General features: G+C 39.7%; 1 protein-coding gene across 4 annotated transcripts in view; it reads left to right on the top strand.

Annotated features, from left to right (window-relative positions):
- The first annotated feature begins 352 nt into the window (after positions 1-352).
- The window catches only part of KLHL2 (kelch like family member 2), a 57,800-nt gene continuing 36,944 nt past the window's right edge, over positions 353-21,208 (top strand). Inside the window, exons 1-4 of one of the 4 annotated variants that reach the window (XM_083834094.1) lie at positions 353-548; positions 2,787-2,912; positions 7,370-7,476; positions 11,966-12,087. In XM_083834094.1, coding sequence (XP_083690220.1) covers positions 526-548; positions 2,787-2,912; positions 7,370-7,476; positions 11,966-12,087 — 378 coding nt within the window. In that variant the 5' untranslated portion in view covers positions 353-525. Of the gene's footprint in view, positions 549-2,786; positions 2,913-7,369; positions 7,477-11,965; positions 12,088-21,208 lie in introns of those variants that run through there. The other 3 variants (XM_083834092.1, XM_083834093.1, XM_083834095.1) reach the window with 3 other exon arrangements.

Genomic DNA, 21,208 nt, shown 5'->3' with positions numbered 1-21,208 from the left:
GCAAACATTAAGAGAAAAATTAAAATGCGTTTAGTTTTAGTAGCGTGATTTCATTAGACACGTTGGTGAAGACTTTAGGTATTCACATGTAACATCCTTCACCCAAAAATCACCTGCCATTTTCTGCTTTGCCTCCTGCTTGAAACGCACTGCCCTCAACCTCCTCTCGCTGCTAGAAATGGAGCATTGGGGTCGTATGCAGCTTTCTCCTTAAGGCTGAGCAGCACCTTACAGAGGCTGAAGTGCAGTGAGCTCCTCGACACGACTGATGGCAGGGGTCCCGCACCACCCGCTCCTCCTCCTGCTCTTCCTCCTCCTCCTCCTCCTCCCCCCGCAGCACGCAGGCGCCGTGTGGCGGCCCCGGAAGCGGCAGCGCCGGCGGCTCCCGGCGGGCCGCAGGCAGCGGGGCTCCGCCGGCCGCACCCGGCGCCGGGGCAGGGGCAGGGGCAGGGCCGGGCCGGGCAGCGGCTGGCATGGTGCTGGCGGCCGCCCGCCGCACCCGCAGCCAGCCCGGGACGAGCCGCCATGGAGATGCTGCTGCCGCCCGTGTGAGTGCGGGACGGGGGCGGGGGGCGCGGGGCGGGGGGCTGCTGGCTGCGGGCATCGCGGCGCCCCGGGAGCCTCACGGCTTGCAGCGGCGGGATTTGCTTTTTTCCCTTTTCCCCCCTTTTTCCCCCCTTTCCCCCCGTCCTCCATTCCCTCCCCCCTTTTTTTCTCTTTTTTTCTTTTTTTTCCTTTTTTCCTTTTTTTTCCCCTTTTCCCTTTTTATTTTTGTTCCCTTTCCCCCCTTTTTCTTTCTTTTCTTTATTTCTCTCTCTCTCTTTTTTTTTTCTTTTTCATTTTCATTTTTTTCCCTTTTCTTCCCTTTGGAGGCAGCGGCGCACCGCATCCCGCCCCTGCCCGCTCCCCTCCGCAGCGCCCCGGGCCAGCCGCCGGCCCCGGGTGCCCGTGGGGAGGCGCTGCCGCCGGCCCCGCCGCCCCTAAAACCCCGTCCCCGGCTGGTCGCAGGGCTCTGGGGGTTGTCGCAGGGCTCTGTGGGGACGGCCCCGGCCCTCCCGGCTCGCTCGGCGCCGCTGCGGGGGGCTTGGTGTCTGGGTGCCTTTTAAAAGCAGGTCGCGGGCAGCCGGCGGGGTATTAGTGCCCCCTGATGTCACCCGTCCTCCCTGTCGGTTTGGGGGTGAATTCAGTCAGTAGTCTGCCTGAAGAAGTGTGTTAGATGGGATGGATCCTCCGCACAGCAACATGTGTGTGCGTGCTGTAACATCTCACCTGATTTCTTTTTCCCCACCGATGCAATACTGCTCCCTGCTGCTGGGCTCCTTGCAGTCCTGAGTCCTGTCACGTCCATGAGCTTCAAACTTTTGATTCTTACCGGCTCCGTGGTGCAGTGCGGCCGTTGACTGCTAGTTTGAGTCCAGTAGATGGGCCTCACTTGTTAGCTGTCCGTTACTGCCTGATGCGCTTTTGTGCTCTTTTGCTCCAAAATATTGTAGCTAGTTTTGGGATGATGATAAGTAGAGCCCGCAACTTTGCTTTACAAGTTGTTGCAGTGCACCAAATATAGTGGTACAAGTGAAAATCTTAAATTAATGATCTTTGAAGTTTTCTTTAAAGCTTCCTTAGACGTGCCCAAGTAAAAAGTTTCGGGTATGGTAGAAGGGACGTTGGGTTTCTGGGAGCCCATCCATATGCTCAGTTCGACTATTCTTACTTCAAGCAAGCGAGCAAGTCGGGTTTTTATTTCATCAGATCTCTGATGTACCAGGGTCAGTTGCCCCACCAAGAGACTATAGTGCCCAATATATTTTGCTTATTTCTAGTTCGGAGGTTCAGGAATAAAGTTGTATTAGTATAGGTGAGCACATCACTTATGTTAAGGATTTTCAAAGTAGAACAATAATCACATTTATCTTGTAAAGGTAGCGTTGTGATTGTAAATGTAGAACTCATTGGCTTGGCTTGAAAAATCCACTTGCCACTTAGACAGTTGTAGTGACTGAGAGGTATACGTAATCATTTTGCTACAGAACTAACCACCTGTAGAACTGAGGTGTTTCTTATATAAAGAGTTCATTGTAGATGGAGCTAATGATTCTTCACACTGCTCAGTTTTTCTCCTGCTATTTTGGGTGGGTTTTTGAGAGTGAGAAAATCTAAGATTGGTCGCTTTTGTTTTCCACGTTGAGTGGATAAGCAAAACCAACCAATTTTTTGTCACCTTCATTAATGTTTCATGCTGCTGCTAGGGAAAGCCCAAAGAATTAAAGTAGCCATCATGTGGCCTTCCTGTCAGAGGAGATGACCTGGAAGCTGCATGAACCAGTAAGCGAGGTGCTGGTGCAAGGGCAGAGCTCTGCTCTGTTATTGCAGGTGGCAAAAGTGTTCAAAGACCGAGGTGATGGGTGGTGTGTTCTGCCATCCGTCTGTACTGGTACTAGGCTAGTAGTTGCAGAGCTGCTGCTTCTCCCCTCGTTTCAGAGTATATTTGAAATATTCTAGGGCATCGTTTGTGTCTTCTGTAATGGAGCTTATTGTTAGCTCTGACTGCCTCTGTCAAACTCACTAGTGTTGGTCACCAACTCATTGCTCCTAGGGAATTCTACCTACTTCTCCTCCCACCATATGCTGCTGGTAGAAGGGAAACTAAAATTACCTGGAGTAAAGAATAAGCTGAGCTGCAAGTCCCATTCACTCCCTTCCAAAAATAAAGGTGGCAAAACCAGAGTGATGATATGGGGGTGTAGAAAGAAGTATTAACCTTTTTACTTTTTATTTTTTTCTTTCAGATGCACCAAACTTTGCCATCAGAAGCCCTTGGATCTGAAAGATGATAACACTGAAATTCACTGTCCTGTTACAGTGAATCCATGGCACATGAAGAAAGCTTTTAAAGTTATGAATGAATTAAGAAGGTATTACTTCACTGTATACACCTGCCTGGAGTCTGTAATACACCTTTAGTTTCAATTACATTTATTAAGTTCTAAAAATGGAATGAGCAATTTCAGAAGAGTAGCTGATGGGGAAGATTAGATATACAATGAAGTGACAGATGAATGATAGTCACGTGATAATAGCTGTAATGGGTACAGTATGTTTCTGCTTTTCGTAGGTTAATCGAACTAGGTTTCTGAGGCTTGAAAAATGCTTAGAGGATGTATTTAAGGAGTTACACCTACTGATCCTGTCTTTTAAGTAGTTGATCCCAGGTAGATTCAAAGTGACTCCATGAATCGAGGCCAAGGCTCTTCGTGTCTGTTGTTGACTTTTGTAAAGGTCTACGAGCTAGAAAAATGTTAAAATTTTCTAATCCGGAGACGTAGGTCACAGTCTAACAAATGTAAAACTAACTGACAGTAGGCTTTCTTTGCTTAAGTATCTTTCTTTTGCATGGTCCCCTAGGAACAATTTATGAACTCCCAAGTCAAATGCTGAAAGTCACTTGATAAGTTTTGTAAGACCATGAGTGATGCTACCATCAATTTCAGCAAAACTGGAGGACTGGTGCTAATGCTGTTCTTAGCACCCATATTGATTTATTTTCTACATATGAGTAGGTGAGATGGTGTTGAAAACTGTGACAGCTGGTAATTAGAGCTCACAACTGAGCTCTGGTAATTAGGACTCACAGCTATCACTGACAGTAGTTCAGCTTTATAGCTAACAGCAACAATAGAGAAATTAAATAAATGTTTCTGCAGCATAGACAGTAGCGGAGGGTGTTAAAATCCTGTAGCCGATTGTTATTTCCCATACGAGATTAACAGTTGGAGAGGCTTCACCTTAGACAACGACAGTAACTGATACCGTATTAAAGTGTGCCACTGCCTTTGATCTTCAGATCTTTGATCTGTATGGGTAAGTCTTTAATACTATGGTAGTTTAGATACTGGGATGAGATCAATGTATTTATATAGCTGTGACAGTTTGTACGGTACTGGAAGACTGGAGAAAATCATGCATTGGCTATAAATGATTTGAAGACCCCTCGAAGACTTCCATAGTTGAGGATAATGGGATGGAAGCAGAAGCTGCTTTTCTAGTATGTTACAGCCTAATTACCTTATGCTGGAAAGACTGATGTTTGTTGCTTCACCTTACTTATGCACTCTTGGCTTTTCCAAGGATCCCAGAAACCACATTCACTGTCCTGAGGAGCACGGTAGAGCCTAGCTAGAGTCACTGGCCCCTGACTTCCTAACGATGAGTAAGAGTTTAGATGAAGACCAATTTCTGAGAAGGAATCTTGGCATACAGCAATTTGAGCAGGGAGAAATGTTACCTGCATTTTGTCGCCTTGCAAGTAAAATATGCATGGTCTTCTAGCAGAGTGCATTGTTGAAGGGCATGGATTATTTTCAGAATATACTTTCATTTCCATGGTTACTTCAATTGGGATTGCAGTAGAAGCAATCTGAGCAATTTTCCTACATATATAAATAGTTGAAGTTTGAACAGGAGCAATGCCATGCAAACCCTAACCATAGTTCTTATTAAATAAGGTAGTTGATGCAGCGATGTTTACTGTTTAAGCTTAGCATGGCTTTTAAAATGGTAAGTGCTAATTAGATGAGATTATAAACATCAATTTTTGCATGTATTTCAAATTGAAATAATCAGCTGAAATATTTTACATATGTTTCAGACTTCGTTGCTCTAAATGAAGACCTAGCATTAATCAAGTAAATGATATTTTTGATATTATTGACTACTTAAAGTGGATTCTATCTCAGTTCTTTTCATTAGTGTAGCACAAGAAGGCATTTGCCAGAGGTGTGCTCTCCAGAAAGTAGATAACTAGTGAAGAAATTGTCTGCTTAAGTGTTTGAAACGCGTTGTGTTTGCAATGCTCAAGTCTGTGAGTTCACATTACTTTTTTGGCTGATACCGACTTACCCAGTTCTATTTGCCCCTAAGAGGATTTTTCTGTGCCTTCAAATTTTGACAAACTTGAATAATTTTGTCCTTGGTAATTTTTATCATTTCATTACTCACCGTCACCTCAGCACTGAGTCAGAGGGATCATTAGGATAGCTAATTAGTTCTTGACACACGAAGAAATTAACCTCTAATGCCTATCTTCGCTCTTCATTATAACTTGCTTTTATGACAATGGAATCTGACCTTGCCTATGTTTATTTAAATTCTCATTCTTACAAACAAGACTTTATCAGAATCTTTTGAAGATGTGGGTAACGACCTTCCTCCATATAAACCAAAATAACCTGAAAGTTAGTAAACAGTAATTATTTTGAAATCTATTCTTATTTTTTCCCATTTCTCATTTTCTCTTTTCATCTACCAAGATGATGTAGCACCATGACTATGTTTGTTCGGTCAGTCTATACAAGAAACTTGTTACAATATTGCTTCAAAAGGCAAGCTTTTCTAAAATATGTTAGTGTGTCCTGGTGAAATGGATGTGCTGAGTTGCTGTGGGAGCCACAGGATGCTTGCACTGGAGCACATGAACTAGTTCATAAATTGTTTCTTTGTTTAGTGGTTTATGTAGCTTGTCAGCTTGTAGTAGCATTCACCCAATGTTCATGTTCACCTAATGGCATGTTCACCTAATGCAATTCCAAGCTAGGGATGAATCTGGACTACCCCTAAGTTGCTTCGTCTATATTGTGCAATGTTGTTAACTGGCTGCAGTTTTGCATTGATGTAGTTCTGTTGCTTCTGGCTTCACAGGTAGCTTTGGTATTTCTGTGCAGCTAAGGATAAAACCTTTTCTTGCTGTTGTCAGGATAAGTGCAAGAATCCCAAAAAATTGGATAATTTGCCTTTGGTAACTGATGACCTCTCATTTGTAGCTTTCAGTGTCAATTTTTGTATAATAAATGTGATGGTTTTTCTCAAGCTCCTCTGGTTCGTCTGGATATGGCCATTACCTTACATTATATGGCTTTTTTTTTGATAATAACCATACTGCATACTAAACTTAGGAGACTTAGATGATTGCTGTAGGCATTATGAGCTGAAAGAGGTTAAAAAAAAAAAGAAAATATCTGGTGCTTGGTTTGCTGTATGGCCCCGAAGGTTAGTTGTGGCTGCCAGAATTTTTGGTGTGTAACCTGCACTAGGCCTTCTTTCTTGAGGCTGTGCTCAAAGAAATTGGATGGTTGCAGTGGCTGGGCAGCTATAGTGTTTTCTTGGGACGAAGGTGAATATCTGAGCAGTTTGGCTGACAGCTCCAATTCTCTATAAGAGCAAAAATGCAACTGCTTACCCAGTCTGTGCTGCTACTCTGTGTGGTAGTTGCAGACCGTGAGAAGGTCTGCTTTCTGGTTGCAATATTTGTTCAGGAAAGGTAAAAAGTTATGTTTTCCAAAGCACTGAGAATAAGGACTGCTGGATTGACACATAGGTCTAACACTGTCCCTAAGGAATATGTGCTGTTAAAGTGTACTGTCTTCCCCGTCCTTGATTACTTGTTGCTCCAGCTCTGAGTTTTGTCAGTTGTATGCTACTGGTGCAGAGAGACTGCTGGAATAGGAGGGGAAGAAAAGGTGTCTTTGACTTGGACTATTTAGATGGTGAGGAATTTCAGGCTTTTGGTGTTTTTTGTCTTTCCATCAAGAAAATCGGATTATGAAGAGTACACTTGGCGGTGGATTTAACTGGAAGAGGTATATCCGATACTTGTAAACTGTGTTGGAAACATCTGTGCCAGCAATGGCTCTCAATGAAATACTACTTTATTGCAACAGAAGAGGGAGGAAATGCAGATTGTGATTGTAAAGGACAAGAAAGCAAATGGATGTAGTGAAGGAAGGTGGAGTCAGGCAAGACAAGAAATTAAACACAATACATTCTAAACTAGGTTGAGTGAAAAAATAATTGCTATTTTATACAAGAACTATGTATGAAAAATGCTTGGAAAGCAGTAAATATAGAGATGATTGGGTACTGATTTTTGGACAATTAAGTAGGCGTGAGCTTCCAGAGTAATGTGACACAGGCATCAAAACTAAAGTTTGGATTCTGTGTTATCTGTAAAGTCTTATTTTTTACCTCAATTTTTTAGTTTTGTGTATGTCAAATTGTTTACAGGTATCCAAAGAAGCCCAGACTTCCAGGGAGAAGGCTTATAAATTGCGCTGATATGAATTTTTGTTATTCAGTGCAGAAAACTTATTATCTGTGGAAGAAATCACAATTCAGTTGTTTGCTTTTGTAAAGTTCTGTGTACCCAAGCACCATCTGTAATCCTACTGAGTAATCGCCATGAGGTTTTGTAGCAAATTTAAAAACAATGCTGTCTGCCTGCCTCTTCTGAGGGCATGAAGGGAGAAATCGTGTTATTTTGTACTTTCCTACTATGGTTCGCATATGTGAAATTACTTTCTCTGATATTTCTAAATAGTCAAAACTTGCTGTGTGATGTGACGATAGTAGCTGAAGACATGGAAATTGCAGCGCATAGAGTTGTGCTAGCCGCCTGCAGTCCCTACTTCCATGCCATGTTTACAGGTACCAAATGTTTCAATATTTACTATGTTCTAATCCAATCCAATTGTATAATGTACAAAATTAAATAACTTTTGCTTTTAGGATCTCATTTTATTTTTAGTTAAGACAATAGGAACTTTTTATGAATTTATGTGCTATCTGAGGACATACTGGCAATTAAACCTCTGGTAGCATGGCAAATAATTTTTAAAGCCTTCTTTATTTAAACTCATTTAAGTTTAATAACTTCAGTAAGCTGGAAATAGTAGAGTTGTTATACTCTTGAAGACTGTAGTAATTTGACTTGTACAAAAGAAGATTAAAACAACTTTCATGTGAATTCTGAAGTAAATTATGTCCTTTAACAACTACCATTGCTGCATTCTTCAGTTCATGAGTATTCTAGGCTTTTAGTAGATAAGAAAGCTTTCTGTGGCTTTGGCTGCCTGTAGCTGGAGTGCATGTTTCAGTCCACTTAGGATAATTCTCTGTGACAGAGGTACTCTGCATCATTGCCACAACTTTTCTGTGCAGGCTTGATTCTGCCTCTGCTTGCTCTGCGCTGATCAAGTTGTTGCTACAATAGGAATGCCAGAAGGCTTGCTAAGCTAAAACAGAGTTGGATTTATAGTACCCTACAGCTGAATTCCTTTACTGTGGGTTTAATTCCGTGACGGTTATAAAGCACATTGAAATCATGCGGAACTTGGAGTCAAAAAGAGAATGCTACTAAATGCTTGTTAAAATTAATTTTGAAAGTTTTGTCTATTCCTTTTCAAATCTTGTGCTGGTTTGGTCCTTAATGTTGCCTGTTTGAAATTAAAAGAATTCTCTGCAATGTATTATTTCAGAGCACCAGGTCAAACGGAGTAAAAAATGTGACTCTTGGCATGCCAGTATGCAAGCAAAATGGAGTTTTAATAACTCTAATTGTATGTAACTGGAAGACTGATATAATTTGAAATACTGTTGTGTCCTGGGGAAACAGCTGATTATTAGCAAGCACTTTACTGAAACTGAATAAGTATAGAGTTCAGGATAGTTTTGATTCTGTACACAAATGTTATGACACAACCAAAGGTAGGAGAGGAGTCACTAGGAGCAGAAACAAATGCTTTCAAGTTGTGTATAAAACCTCACAAAGCTTCCACTTAAATAGCTGTTCTTCTAATAGTTCTTCAAGTTTGTGTGCATAGTTGAGACAGACATTCCAGGTGACTAATACATTCCTTCTTAACTTCACTGATTTCTTTAATTTTAAAATGAAAACAGATGTTTATACAGTTCATCACCTAAGTAATGGAGAAACACAAGCCTCTTAAATTAGTTCTGCATTAAAGATTAATTATTGTCGACTGTCACATTGAAAATATTCTTTACTCGTCGTACAGGTTCATTTTCTGCTTTCTGTGGCATACAGCAGCCTGGTTACGACATTTCTGCTTGTCTGAGTGCCCTTTCTGTGAGGAAGTTTATTGCCCTTCAGGAGTGCCAATGCAGTAGTGTCTGTGGCCACTCTCCAGGTGGAATCACTGAAATCATGGTTCTTCCCTTACTTCACTCCCTCTTGAAGTTTTGCTTGTTTTATGTTTTCAGACATAGATCTTCATTGACCCCCTGTGGAGTGGGAGGTGGGAATGCTCACTTGAGGAAAGGGTGTAGTTGGTGAACCACATCAGTGAGAGTTTAAATAGAATTTATGTGTGGCTTCAAAATGTATCAACAGATTTTATACTACTATTACATGCTGTTCTCAGCAAGGACCAAGTGTCCTGTCAGTAGATTTCATCTATTCTTCACAGAAATGATCCTGAAGTTCTTCATAATTATCTCTGAGAATCCTGTGATTCACACCTCTCAGGTGGAGTTGTACTCTGATCCAGCAATCTGCAAGTTCAAATAAGTAAATTTGATCCCTTAACCAGCTACAGGGTTACTTGTTCTTGACTAGAAATTAGAAGATTATATTTAGGCACATATTTGCAGGTTACTTCCATCTTTCTCTGAGTCATTAGGTACTCGTGGCTGCGCATTGTAGGGTTTAGCATAAACTGCGATCAAAACCTCTGACTTTTTTTTTCCCTGTTTGCACTTCTAATAGTAGAAGTAGCAGTAACTTTTTTTTCTGGGTATTTAATAGGGCCTTTTAAAGTTACAAAATTTAGTAAGTTAGTAACAATTATCTTGTAAGCCAGGGCAAATGGGGAAGAAAAATCAACCATCCAGGAGTATGTTACCAGGAATAGTTTTTTTGAGAATTCTTCAGTGAAATTCTTCAGAAATATTTATCATGATCCTGAATCAAATATGCCTAAATGATTAGAGGAAAGAATGATGAAACATCATTGAAGGGGCACTTCAGTGGGTGACCTGAGTTTATTATTCTCTTTTGCCACAACCTATGTGTGGATAAAATTGCCTATCGCTAGGCACTTACCTGCTCTCTTCATTTCTATTCTCCAATTGTAAAATTGTTGTTGTTTTTTTAAATAAAACAAACAAAACAAAACCCCACACCTTCCTTACGTTACTGTTGCGAGCTAACCATATTAGCTTTTAGATAGCCTTTAGTAATTTCAGCTCCCCAATTGCTCTGCAGCTCCTGCTTGGGAGGTTGGAGTAGCCCAGCACTTTCCTTTCCATCTCACTAACAACTCTATGAGGATATTGTGGTACAGCTGTCCATGACACAAGTGCTTCAGAAGGCTGAATTCTAGACTGAGAATGCCTAGCAAGTGAGTCGATGGTTTTCTGCATATGGTCGGTCAAAGTCTGGATCATGAGAGGACTCATTCAGCATCGTAGTAAGACCGCATCTCCTTTTAGCACAAAAAGTAGAAGCCTCCTTTTTTTCCTGTAGGTACCGGGCAGTATTGTTAAACAGAGAAGATGCCTATCCATGGCTTCAGAAGCCTTTACACAAAATCTGAAAATGAAACCAATGTGCTTGCAGAATATCCAACTCTGCTCTCCCACACACATGATTTTCCCAAGGGACCACCTCCACAGCAGCTTGCATAATAAATAACTTGCTGCATGCATGCTCTGAAGATCAATAGGTTTAATCTGTGTCAAAGAAGTTTGAACTTAGAACACAGGGCCCTGCAAAGAACATGCTACAATCATCTTTTACAGGTGTAGGGAAATGTTTCAGAAGAGAAGGTGGAAGAAGGCTGTAGGGGCTGGATTTTACTCTTTTTCTTGTGATTCATCATCAGGGCTTTCCAGAATGCTAGCAACTGGTGCTGACATTAAATAGTAGTACATTGCTGTAGGTGGTCTTCTGCACTGCCTACCAACTTTAGTTGATTTAAAATAAATTCCTTAGCCTTTGATTTAAAATAAATTCCTTAGCCTTGAGGTCAAAAAGCAGCATGAATAACAGTAACAAATTTCTTAGTGATGCTCTGGGTAAAGTACGCTGTCTGTCATCGATCCTAGAGGACATAGGGTAAGAAACAATGAAAATGTGTGTACTTCCTCAAGAAGTATCAGCAACGATAAGCATCTTATGGTTCTCTTCCTCACTGTCTGCTCTATGGTTGTGTAGGTTAAATGTTACCTTCAATTCCCTTTTCTCTAGATGTTACTGGGGAAAAAATAAAGACTTATCCAGTGTAGAAGAAGAACAAATGGATGTATCCAGAGATAGGGATTTACTTTTCCAAAGTGAGAGTTTATGTATATCTGTCAATGTCACCAGTGTAGTTCGTATTTCACTTCTCAGTGCAATTTGGTGCAATAAAGGGTTAAAGGTCTGAGATGCCCAGATGTGTGGTTGGTAGTCACAGAGAAGGTGTAGTCCTTTCTTCACAATGTATCCTTAGGCAATTACTTTGGATGCAAACAGAATGTTGCATTTTGAGAAACATCATATTTTAGAAGGTGGAAGCTATTTGCAGGACTTTCTATGAAGATCAGTTATGGCATACAGCCAACGTGTCAGCCTCCACAAAACAAGATCTAACAAGTTTTCCCTTGCTTTCCATTTTATCTTAGTTTGAGTTTTAATTCTTAAATCAGATCTGTAGCAGAGGGAATAATAAGTAGGCAAGCCAAGTATGTATGTTAATTCTTCTGTGGGGATAGAATTTTTCTTTTTTAAAGTAAAATGACCCCAGACTGCATTTCGTACGCTCCTTCTATTAAGAAGTTAATAAAGCAAGTGCATTTAATTGATTTTTTGCCGGCAAAATGTTTTTGTATGTGTTTGAATTGAAGAGTCTTATTTAGGTTTGATAACAACATTTTACTGATATTGTATACTGGCAAAAATAGGTCAACAGTAGTAAAAGTCTAACGCAGGTAGCATTCACATGATAGTAACAGTCTTCTTTTCTCCTTGGGAGAGATGAAGGGAGGGAAAATTGATTTCTTATTAAAGTTGCCTTATTGTTACAACTGATCATACACAAACATTTCTATTTTAGACAGGAGTAATTACTATTAAACTATTAAATTTGACCTGTATTTCTACCTAATTTACTTGACTACCAAACTGTATTTGTAGGTGAGATGAGTGAAAGCCGAGCAAAGAGAGTTCGAATAAAGGAAGTCGATGGTTGGACCCTCAGGATGCTTATTGATTATATTTACACTGCTGAAATTCAAGTTACAGAAGAAAATGTGCAGGTAAGAGTGAGAATATTTTCTGCAACCACAGAGATATAATCCACAGAGTCACTTAGTTTGCCAGTGTGGTTCAACTCTGAGGGAAATCTCTTCTGCAAACCAGAAGTTTTTCAGACTCTGTGCCTACAAAGTCGTACTGTTTAAATTCTGGGTCATGTTGAAGGACCGTTGAAATAAATGAAGTCTGTTGATTTTAATGGGCTTAAGAATCAAGCCTCATGTAATACAATAATATAGATGGTCTACTCAGCCTAAAAATTAATGCTGTCAGCCACCTCTGTACCAGCCCCTCTCTGATACTTTAGTGTAATTTGCTTAAACAGAGGTAGATCTGCTCTTAAATGTAAAACTTGTCTTCCAATTAGTGTTCTGTTTGTCAGAATTATTTTTTTTGCTAGCCTTCAGAATAAATTATTTTTCCTGCTCAATCCTGTACCTTGCCAATGGCCTGTCATGCAGGAATTTTTAGCTTGTTCTGATTATTTTTTTTAAATCAACCAATATCTAGCATGAAGGTTTTTGCTCATCCCACACAAGTAGAGCTAATCAGTTTTTCTATTCAGCTGTGCCAAAAGCTAAAACTTCAATTAGAATAGAACAAACATAAGCTTAGAAAAACAGAGCTTATGTTTTCTAACCACAGATCCTGAAGACAAAGTAGATTTTACTTCCACTATCTTCTGAGATTCAGCTTAGATTTTTTGGTAAGTTTAAAAGTAGTTACATAACAGGTGATACACTTAATTTTCTTGTTTTCCTTCTTGCTTCTATGCCCTTGTTTCTGCTTTTGTTCAATGCTAGCAGTCATTTTGTTGCTCTTGCAGGGCACGAATAATGTTGCTATATTTGGCATTGAAAACTTCTCTTGTGATTGTGCATTCTGAAATTATTGGCTTTTAGTGGGCATTAGGCTGAAATAAATAGCTTCTTACTGACTGTCGAATCAGATGGAGTCACTGCTAGTTTTACCTATGCTTGACTGAAGGCCTAGAAATGGGGTTTCATACTACTAACTCAAATATCCTACTACTAAGCCTTCCAAGTTTTAGATCATACCATAAGGTTAGTTTGTTACCTTCTTAAAGAACTGTTTACTTCTGGTCTGATGATGGGTGTATGTAGTGAAAAATCTTTCTGAAATTATGCTGTCTTGCCCATCCTGTGTTTGTACAAACCCTGGGCAAAATCCAAAGGTGTCAGAGGTTGCCGAGTAGATCTTTTGGGCTTGATCTTGCTGGCTTTTCATCCTTAAAGCAGAATATTCTGTCTTGCTGGCACATCTTAATGGCCGTAATCTGGTACTTCTGATGTGTAACATCAGACTGGGTTTCAGAGGCAGCCTACTGTGTTCTGGCTGTAGGTATTGCCTAGGAGGAGGCAGTTTAACCTGATACTGTCAATGATAGCTCTTCTTTGTTCATGGGGAGTAAAAGCCAGCATTCTCTTTCTTTCTCATACAAGACCCATTCAAGACCAGAAACCTCCAGGTTTAAAACTCCTAAGTCTGATATGGCTTTTATTTTCATAGCTCCAGATTGCCTGCTGCTTGAAGATAAATAATGATTTTGGAGTTGGTAAAATAAGTAATATGGTGTGGTGAGGGATATTACACATTTGTGGTTACTTAAGTACTGGGAAGACAGTCAAGCTTTTAAGTGAATTTGGATTTATGGCAATATAGTTGTGTTTTAATGTCAGTATTGAATATACTTGTAATATTGTAATGAATGTAAAACTTTCCTTCCTTTGTCACCTTCATCATCTTTGTTTTATTAGTGCTAGCATGTACTGTTTATTTGCATTATGGCAGGAACAAACACAATGGCAAAACACCAATACACTGAAGCAAGTCTTTTTCCTCAAGTTTGAAAGTCAAGGTGGCAAAACTGTGAATTTCTGAAAACTTAGAATCCTAGCACAGGCTCTCAGGCTTCAGTTAAAGCTGTGTTCTCTCCATAAACGTGTTGCATGCTTTAGTGCTCAATTTTGTGTCCATATGTATTGCTAGAAGGTGTTGTGAACTACCGTAATGGTTCAGAATTTATTTTGTTGAAATATAGTTCCATGAAAACCTATGCCATGTCACCCTAACTTTGTATTTGTGCTAATGTGCTTGACTGGAGCTTCAGCTTGGAGGTAGCATCTTATGATTCTCATTCTGATATCCTTCATGGGATTTCAAGTGTGTTACTCTGCCTTTTCAGGTTATGCATAGTAAGAATTAGTGTTGAATTCATTTCTAATATGGGATGTTTGGAAAGGGTGTGAACGCTTCACATTCAAGTGATGCAGAATTGCTAAGCAGCCTTTGGCACGAAAACAGCTACACTGTGTATTTATGAATAACTGATTATAAATGAATATTTAATGGAGTAGCCAATCTCACTGGTCTTTGTCAACAGGTGAGTAACGAGAAGCTTCTTTCATTAATACCTTACTTGATTTAGACATGAACAGGAGAGTTGTCCCTTAAAGCTTCTTTGGAAGTTCCAAGTAAGAACCATTCTTTTGTTCCCCACTATTGTGTTCTCACTTGTATGTTTTTGAGCAAGAAGGATTTAGAAAAGTCGGGTGTAATCAGTGAACGAGGAGAAAAAATTTTACTTAGTGCATCAAACTGTCAACACTGGAGGAGGCCCTCAGCGCTGGTTATTATTTCCTACATAAGTTAAATGTAGAAGAAAACAGTTGTTCTTAGTTCAGTGTCAATCAGTTTTCCCCACGCCCCCAACAGTTAGACAGCTGGTATATGAAAGAGATGTATGTTCTCCATTTTCTTCTAGTATTTGTCCTTCATTTAAAGTTACTTATTTTATCGTTCCTCAGTAATGGCACTCACTTAGCATAATGCTATACCAGTGTTTCTGTCATTTTTACTTATTATGTCACATTTTCCTACATACTCACCTCTGTTCTCCTTTTTTTTCCCAGAAATGGCATTAACTGTCAGACCTGATGCTGTATCACGTTTTAAGAAGGGATCATAAAACTTAATGTTTTCAGAAGGCAAATCAACTTTCTTGCACATGAAATTTTTTCAGTTCCCATATAGGTACTAACTACACGCAGTGCACAACGTGGGGGAGTTAGTTACTATAAGAAGCTCATGCATGAGTAACTCTCCCACACGATGCGTATGCATTTCAGCATGTATTTAGTCAGCCTTACACCTAGGGTAAGCCGAGCAAAAATGTATCAGGGCAGGAACATGAGAAGAAATTCCTGCATATTATATATTCCTGAATAATATATATTGCAAATACATGAACACACAATATAGGTGTATGTTTCCTTTATAACTCTCAACTGTTTGTGCACAGATTGCCATCTGAGGCATAAGGCATGCTTCCATTCATATTGTGTCCTAGGGCATGGTGATGAGAGTTTCCAGCATGCTTCACTCGAGGTGCTCTAAGGACAGTGCTACTTTTACCATTCCTGATCTTTACTGGATACTGACTGAAAGGCAAAAATAAAATTTTGTGCAGCATGTTACATTCCTTGTTTGTTCCTCTCCTGAACATTAAGATGACTCAGGGTCAAAATACTGAGAATAAATTTTTATGTTTAGAAGTGGTCTGTTTGTGATGCATCACCTACAGTTTTATGTGGGTTGGACATGTAAAAATGATCTCTGTTTCAGGGCTAACAGTTTCTTCTGAAACTGCTGTATTACCAGAATATCCAAATTGGTCACAAAATTGTGTTTTTCCTTAAGCCTGTCTTTTGTGGTGATTTTAGATTCCCTCCTTCAGTACCCTTTCCACTAAGGGACAGATACACCAGTTTATTGGATTTTAATTCAAAAGGGGGGTCAGGATCATAGAATGGCTTGGGTTGGAAGGGACCTTAAAGCCCATCCACTTCCAACCCCCTGCCATGGACAGGGACACCTCCCACCAGACCAGGTTGCCCAAAGCCCCATCGAGCCTGGCCTTGAACACCTCCAGGAGTGGGGCATCCACAGCTTCGCTGGGCAATGTAATCACAATGGGATTACCAGTTCAACAAATTATGGTACATCAGCTACACAACAGCAGCTGCTTGTGGTTTTACCTTCAACAAAATATAAAAATTATTTAGTGTAAGACAGTTTGTAAGACTCGCATTACTCTACTTTGTATTTGCTAGTCTTTGAGCGCTTACTGATCAAATTAGTATAGTTGAAATTCCAGTGAGCTTCAGAGCAGTACTGTCTTTGTATTTGAGCTCAGAGTCAAAATACTTCTGGGTATATTTTGATGCTTACCAAGCTTTATCCTCAGACGAGATATTGTGTATACAAACTGGTGATTAAACTAGCAGTCTTTTTGTAAGTTAGCAGAATTGTGACGTTAGAAAGAGCATAAAACACATGCTGCATGTTTCTTGAAACTAGATTTGTTTCAGGTACCCAACTTTGAATGTTTTCAAGAGTTTCTAAAGCCTGCCATTAAATTATACCCTTTGAACACTGAAGAGCATCTCATTTCCTGTATTGGATGAATGGATGCCCATTACCTTCCAAAGGGTTATATTCAGTTTTCTTTTGAACGTAGCAGATTTTCCAGTTTAGATGAGGTAGACTTTTCCTTTCTAGAACTGAAAGCTGCCTGTACTTTACAAACTCATGACTGGGCATCGTAAGAGGAGAGAGTTCATTTAGGTGCTTGAGCAGAGACATGCATTCTGTGTCCTGGAAGTGTGCCTGCTGCTGTGTAAGTGGGTGGGAGAGATAAAAGAAATATTTATTCTACAGAACTGAATGCTGTGAAGCTTTCATTGAATCTTATCATAAGGTAGGTTGGTTCTGTTTTAAATATATCGCCATATATATATATATATATATATATAAATAAAAGTGTGTGTGTGTAACTGCTTTGAGCCAAGGGAATGCTGAAACTGCTTCCACAGGAACTTGGCTGTTCTCCTTTAGAGAGCCTATGAAAGAGTTGCCTGGAAAAAAATGCTGCAGTTGGTTTAGGAACCTAAGAAGGGTAGGGAGGGAATGATTTTGGTCTTGATGATCGTGCTGTAAGTGATGATCATAAGTAAATCCCTACTGGTCATAATTAACACTCTGAATGTCACCAAGACCAACAATTTATATAGGTCCAAAACCTCCCCAGTCAGACTCGCCACTGAAATGCGGTACTCCAGAAGATAAGCTTATCGTGAATTAACAGCAATCTCTGAATGGTTTTCAAATAGAGTGTTATACACCAGACAGTGCAGCTTGGTGATGACAGTGTGGGTAATGATAGCAAATTTCGTGGCTAGAAACAGTCAGTCTTCTAGCAGATGCATGTAACTCAATAGAACTGTTACTGCTGTACCACAGGTTGAATTTGATATCGCCTAAGTTTGCAGGCTGGCTGTTGATAAAGGCTTTCTGTTTACCTCAATTTGCCTTTATTTACTGACCACAATTACTTGGTGACAGCATTTTGAAATTATTCTTCAGACAATACTTGTACTTCCTATTGAAGTCTTGGCTATATTATTTATCAATTGAATAAAAGTTTTGAGTTAGCAGATGTATCTTTTAAGACAGTGCCATCATGTCTCTCCCCACAGTACCAGGTCAACTTTTTGATCTTGGTTTAGCTTCCAAAGCCTTTCTAGAAATGCCACTTGAATGTTTTTGTGATGAGAAAAGAGCACAGCCAAACTTGTGGCCGTGTATTCTTGCTGTTTAGCTGGTGCTGTTGGAAGCAACATCCTGGGCCACGCAAGCATCGTTTTGAGCCAGCAGGGCTTTTCTTAAGAGGCTTCTTGCTAAGTTTGGCATGCTTGTAAAGGAGAATGAAGTTATTGGTCAGAAAATACTATTGCTATTGAATAAAACAGTGATACTTTTTTTTTTTCCCCTTGTAAATGACACATTTTTTGGAGTGAATACATTTACTGTAATCTGTTTCTTAAGCCCTCCTGAAATAGCAACAGAAAAGGTGAAGCAGTATCACACTGATTTCTTTGTGGTAGTTGCGTTAGATTTTTTTTTTTATAGAAATATCTCTGACTGTAATGTAAAGTTTATAAATATCATTGACAACATCTTTTGAGCTGAAATCTGTGAGTTGGTATTTCCTGTGATGGGGATTTAACTTGACAGTAACTCTCGGCACACAGTTTTTTAGACAGACTGTTAGGCCAAATGTTCATTAAGACTATACAGCCATTTTTCAAGCTGTTCATATAGTTTTATTTTTCTGAACTGATATTGAATGTGCTGTAAACTTAACATTTTGGACAGGTTTGGCTGATGACAATTGATGGAGTTGCTCTAAAATGGTTTTTATTTCCATGTAAGGTTAAATAACATGAAATGTGAAATTGTCATACTATGTGACTTGTCAGCACCACCCAAACAAAAGTGGTCTTTTGTACTGTGGTCTGGTGCCTCAAATTGGCACAAATGAAATCTTGTGTCAATATTTTGACCTGTTAAAGATGTGATAATCATCCTCCATGCTGCAACCCTGCAGCAAGTACATGTCTGGAAAATGTTAGCTAACGTGAAGGGCCAAGTGTTAAACCATATACCTGAGCCCTTCTTCTGTGAGTTCCCGTGGGTACAAGATATTTTTTTCAAGATACAGCTTTTATAAATGAGGTACAGGCACACCACGTCTCATCAAGCAGAAGCAGTTAATGCTCTGACTAAATTGTGAGTTGCATTACTTTTCATTTTAGATGAAATATCTCTGTCAGATACGTGTGATTAACACCGTTGTCTGTAACTACTGCTTCAGCTACTGGACTATCAACTTAGAATCAGGGCTAAACTTCAGGAATGCCAATACCAAACATTTCTCTTAATAGCACCAAGGTATTTGAAGACTGGTGTGTCCTAGAGCGCAGTCACCCAGCCTTACTGCTTGCTCCTTTCCTGAATTTCATGGGTTTTGCCCCTGGGAGAACATTTGGGGAAGAAAGAAAAAGGGAAGGCTGAACGACAGCAGTATATATAGAGATCTTAAGGACAGAGGGAGAGGGTATCTAGACTACTATTCTTTCAACTTCTTGGTTGATGAAACATCTTTAGTGTTTCTTTATCAATCTTTTAGGTGATAATTTGTGTAAAATGTTTGAAACCAGCCCTCCTCCCCCTGCATCCCACCAATGCTATATGAATGGCTAGGTGCTAACTACTGAACCTTGATGTGATGGGTTGCAGTCCTGCTTGGTTCTGAAGGAATTACAAAGCTGCTTGTGATTCTCAGCTCCCTCAGGTTCTGTAGCCTGCACCAGTGGGTGTTTGCTGGACTTGACTTGATCTTGAAACCTTTTTTTAATTTTTTTTGCTGTTCCTCATCCTATTTCAGTTTACCATCATTTTTATACTTCCTCAATGGAAAGCTAGAGCTTTCTGTCCATAAATAAGCTCTTTTTTTTTTTTTTTATTATGTGGTTTCTGGCAACTCCACTGATTCTTGAAAGTATTTTTCTTTTAAATTGAGTTTTATGTAATAGAGATATTGAGTATCAAAAGTTATCATTCGTTGGTGATCTTATTTCCTTGACACAGGTAGTATTGGAGCTTTAGGAGGAGATGAAATTCTTTATAGGATCATCTTACAGAGCTTTAAAAATAAACAGGGTTTTGGTTTTTCTGACTATCATGGCTGTGATGGCATTGCTACTAAATTCTGGAAATTCTTGCAATTTACAAAGTTGTAACCAAAGTCGTTCAAGTTAAAATATTTTATAAAATTAATGACTTCATGATTGAAACTGAATTATAAAATCACTTAATCCTGATGTGGATTGAAACCTCTCTTTATATAGTAATCCAAACTTTCATTTTTATTATTTTACGCCTGCAGAGTTTCAATAACATTAGGGGATAGCTTACACCGCACAGAGGCATTTAGATCCAAGCACATATGATGAGTTTGATTACAAAATCTATTAATAGAAACATTAAATTTTAGTGGGCAAGAATTTAATGTTGGACTTGACCGTATGCCTCTTTAAATGTCTTGGTCGTCTTGGAAGTGTACCAGTGGAGCACCACTGTATTTTGCTTTTATACATATTTTAGATGTTATGCCTCAAGCAACTGTCTGGTTACCTCTTTTGACCCATTTTGTTGTATTTGTGACAAAAGCTTTGAGGATTTTAATAATACGGGGGCAAAACTAATATGTGACTTAGCTGGAGGAGAGACAGTGTCACATTTCTGGAGTTTGTACATATTGTAACACAAGTTAGGCAGCAGTAAAAGAGCTAATTTTTGCAGTGAAAAAATCCTACCATGCATTCTTCATTTGCTTGTATGTGGCTACGTTTCAAGAAAGTGCATGTAGGAGGGAAGGGAAAGGAGAATGGTGATCTTTCTACAGGTGTATCTTATTACCAATGAAAGCTTCATTAATTTGTGCTTTAAGTGAGTAAGCTCTGCATAAAAGATCTGTGGTCTTGTGCTAAGTAAAATAAAGAGGAAACAGCTTTGTGGGGAACCTTAATATTTTGTTGCGTGTCAGTTTTTAAATATGTACTGAATAGTATGTTTTGACTACATTTTTTTCCCCGTAGCATATCTTCTGTGGCTTTAGCTATTATGTATGTGTGAAGTAGAAACTGCCTGGTTTCTGGTGCACAATATTCATTTATTATGTAAACCCTATCTATTCTGCAGTATACATATTGTCACTCTCCTTTCTATGTTTTTATTTTCCTAGGAGTGCAAAACTGGTGTGTTTGGTTTGGCTGACGGTACGCTCCAGAGCCACACACCGTGCTGATAAATGTTTGATGCCCTGCTAAAACGTTTCCTTTTTTTTTTCCCCTTGGTGACGTGATGGAAGGATGGATAGCACACTGTGTACTTTGCAATAGGAAGGTATTGGGGCCTGCTGAATCTGGTAGCAAGGCTGCTGCACCTCCATGTCCCCAGGGTCCAGCCAGCAGGGAGGCTGAGCTGTCTTTTCGATACAGACGTACTTCTATACAGTGTGGCCAACTGCAGAAATGAATGCAGGCAGAAATATTTTGCACTCACGCAAGCACGAGCAGCACCAAAAGCTTCACCCATGGAGGACTCTGGCTGATGAAGGGTGAAGGTGCGTTAGTGGCACATACATACGTGTACACAAACGCACCCTTACCCCTCAGTAGCTGGCTTACGCACTCAGTG

The sequence above is a fragment of the Anser anser genome, assembly GCF_964211835.1.
Source record: "Anser anser genome assembly, chromosome: 4".
Classification (NCBI taxonomy): domain Eukaryota; kingdom Metazoa; phylum Chordata; class Aves; order Anseriformes; family Anatidae; genus Anser; species Anser anser.
Note: the sequence above shows the minus strand (reverse complement) of the source record. Positions and strands in the feature narration are given on the sequence as shown.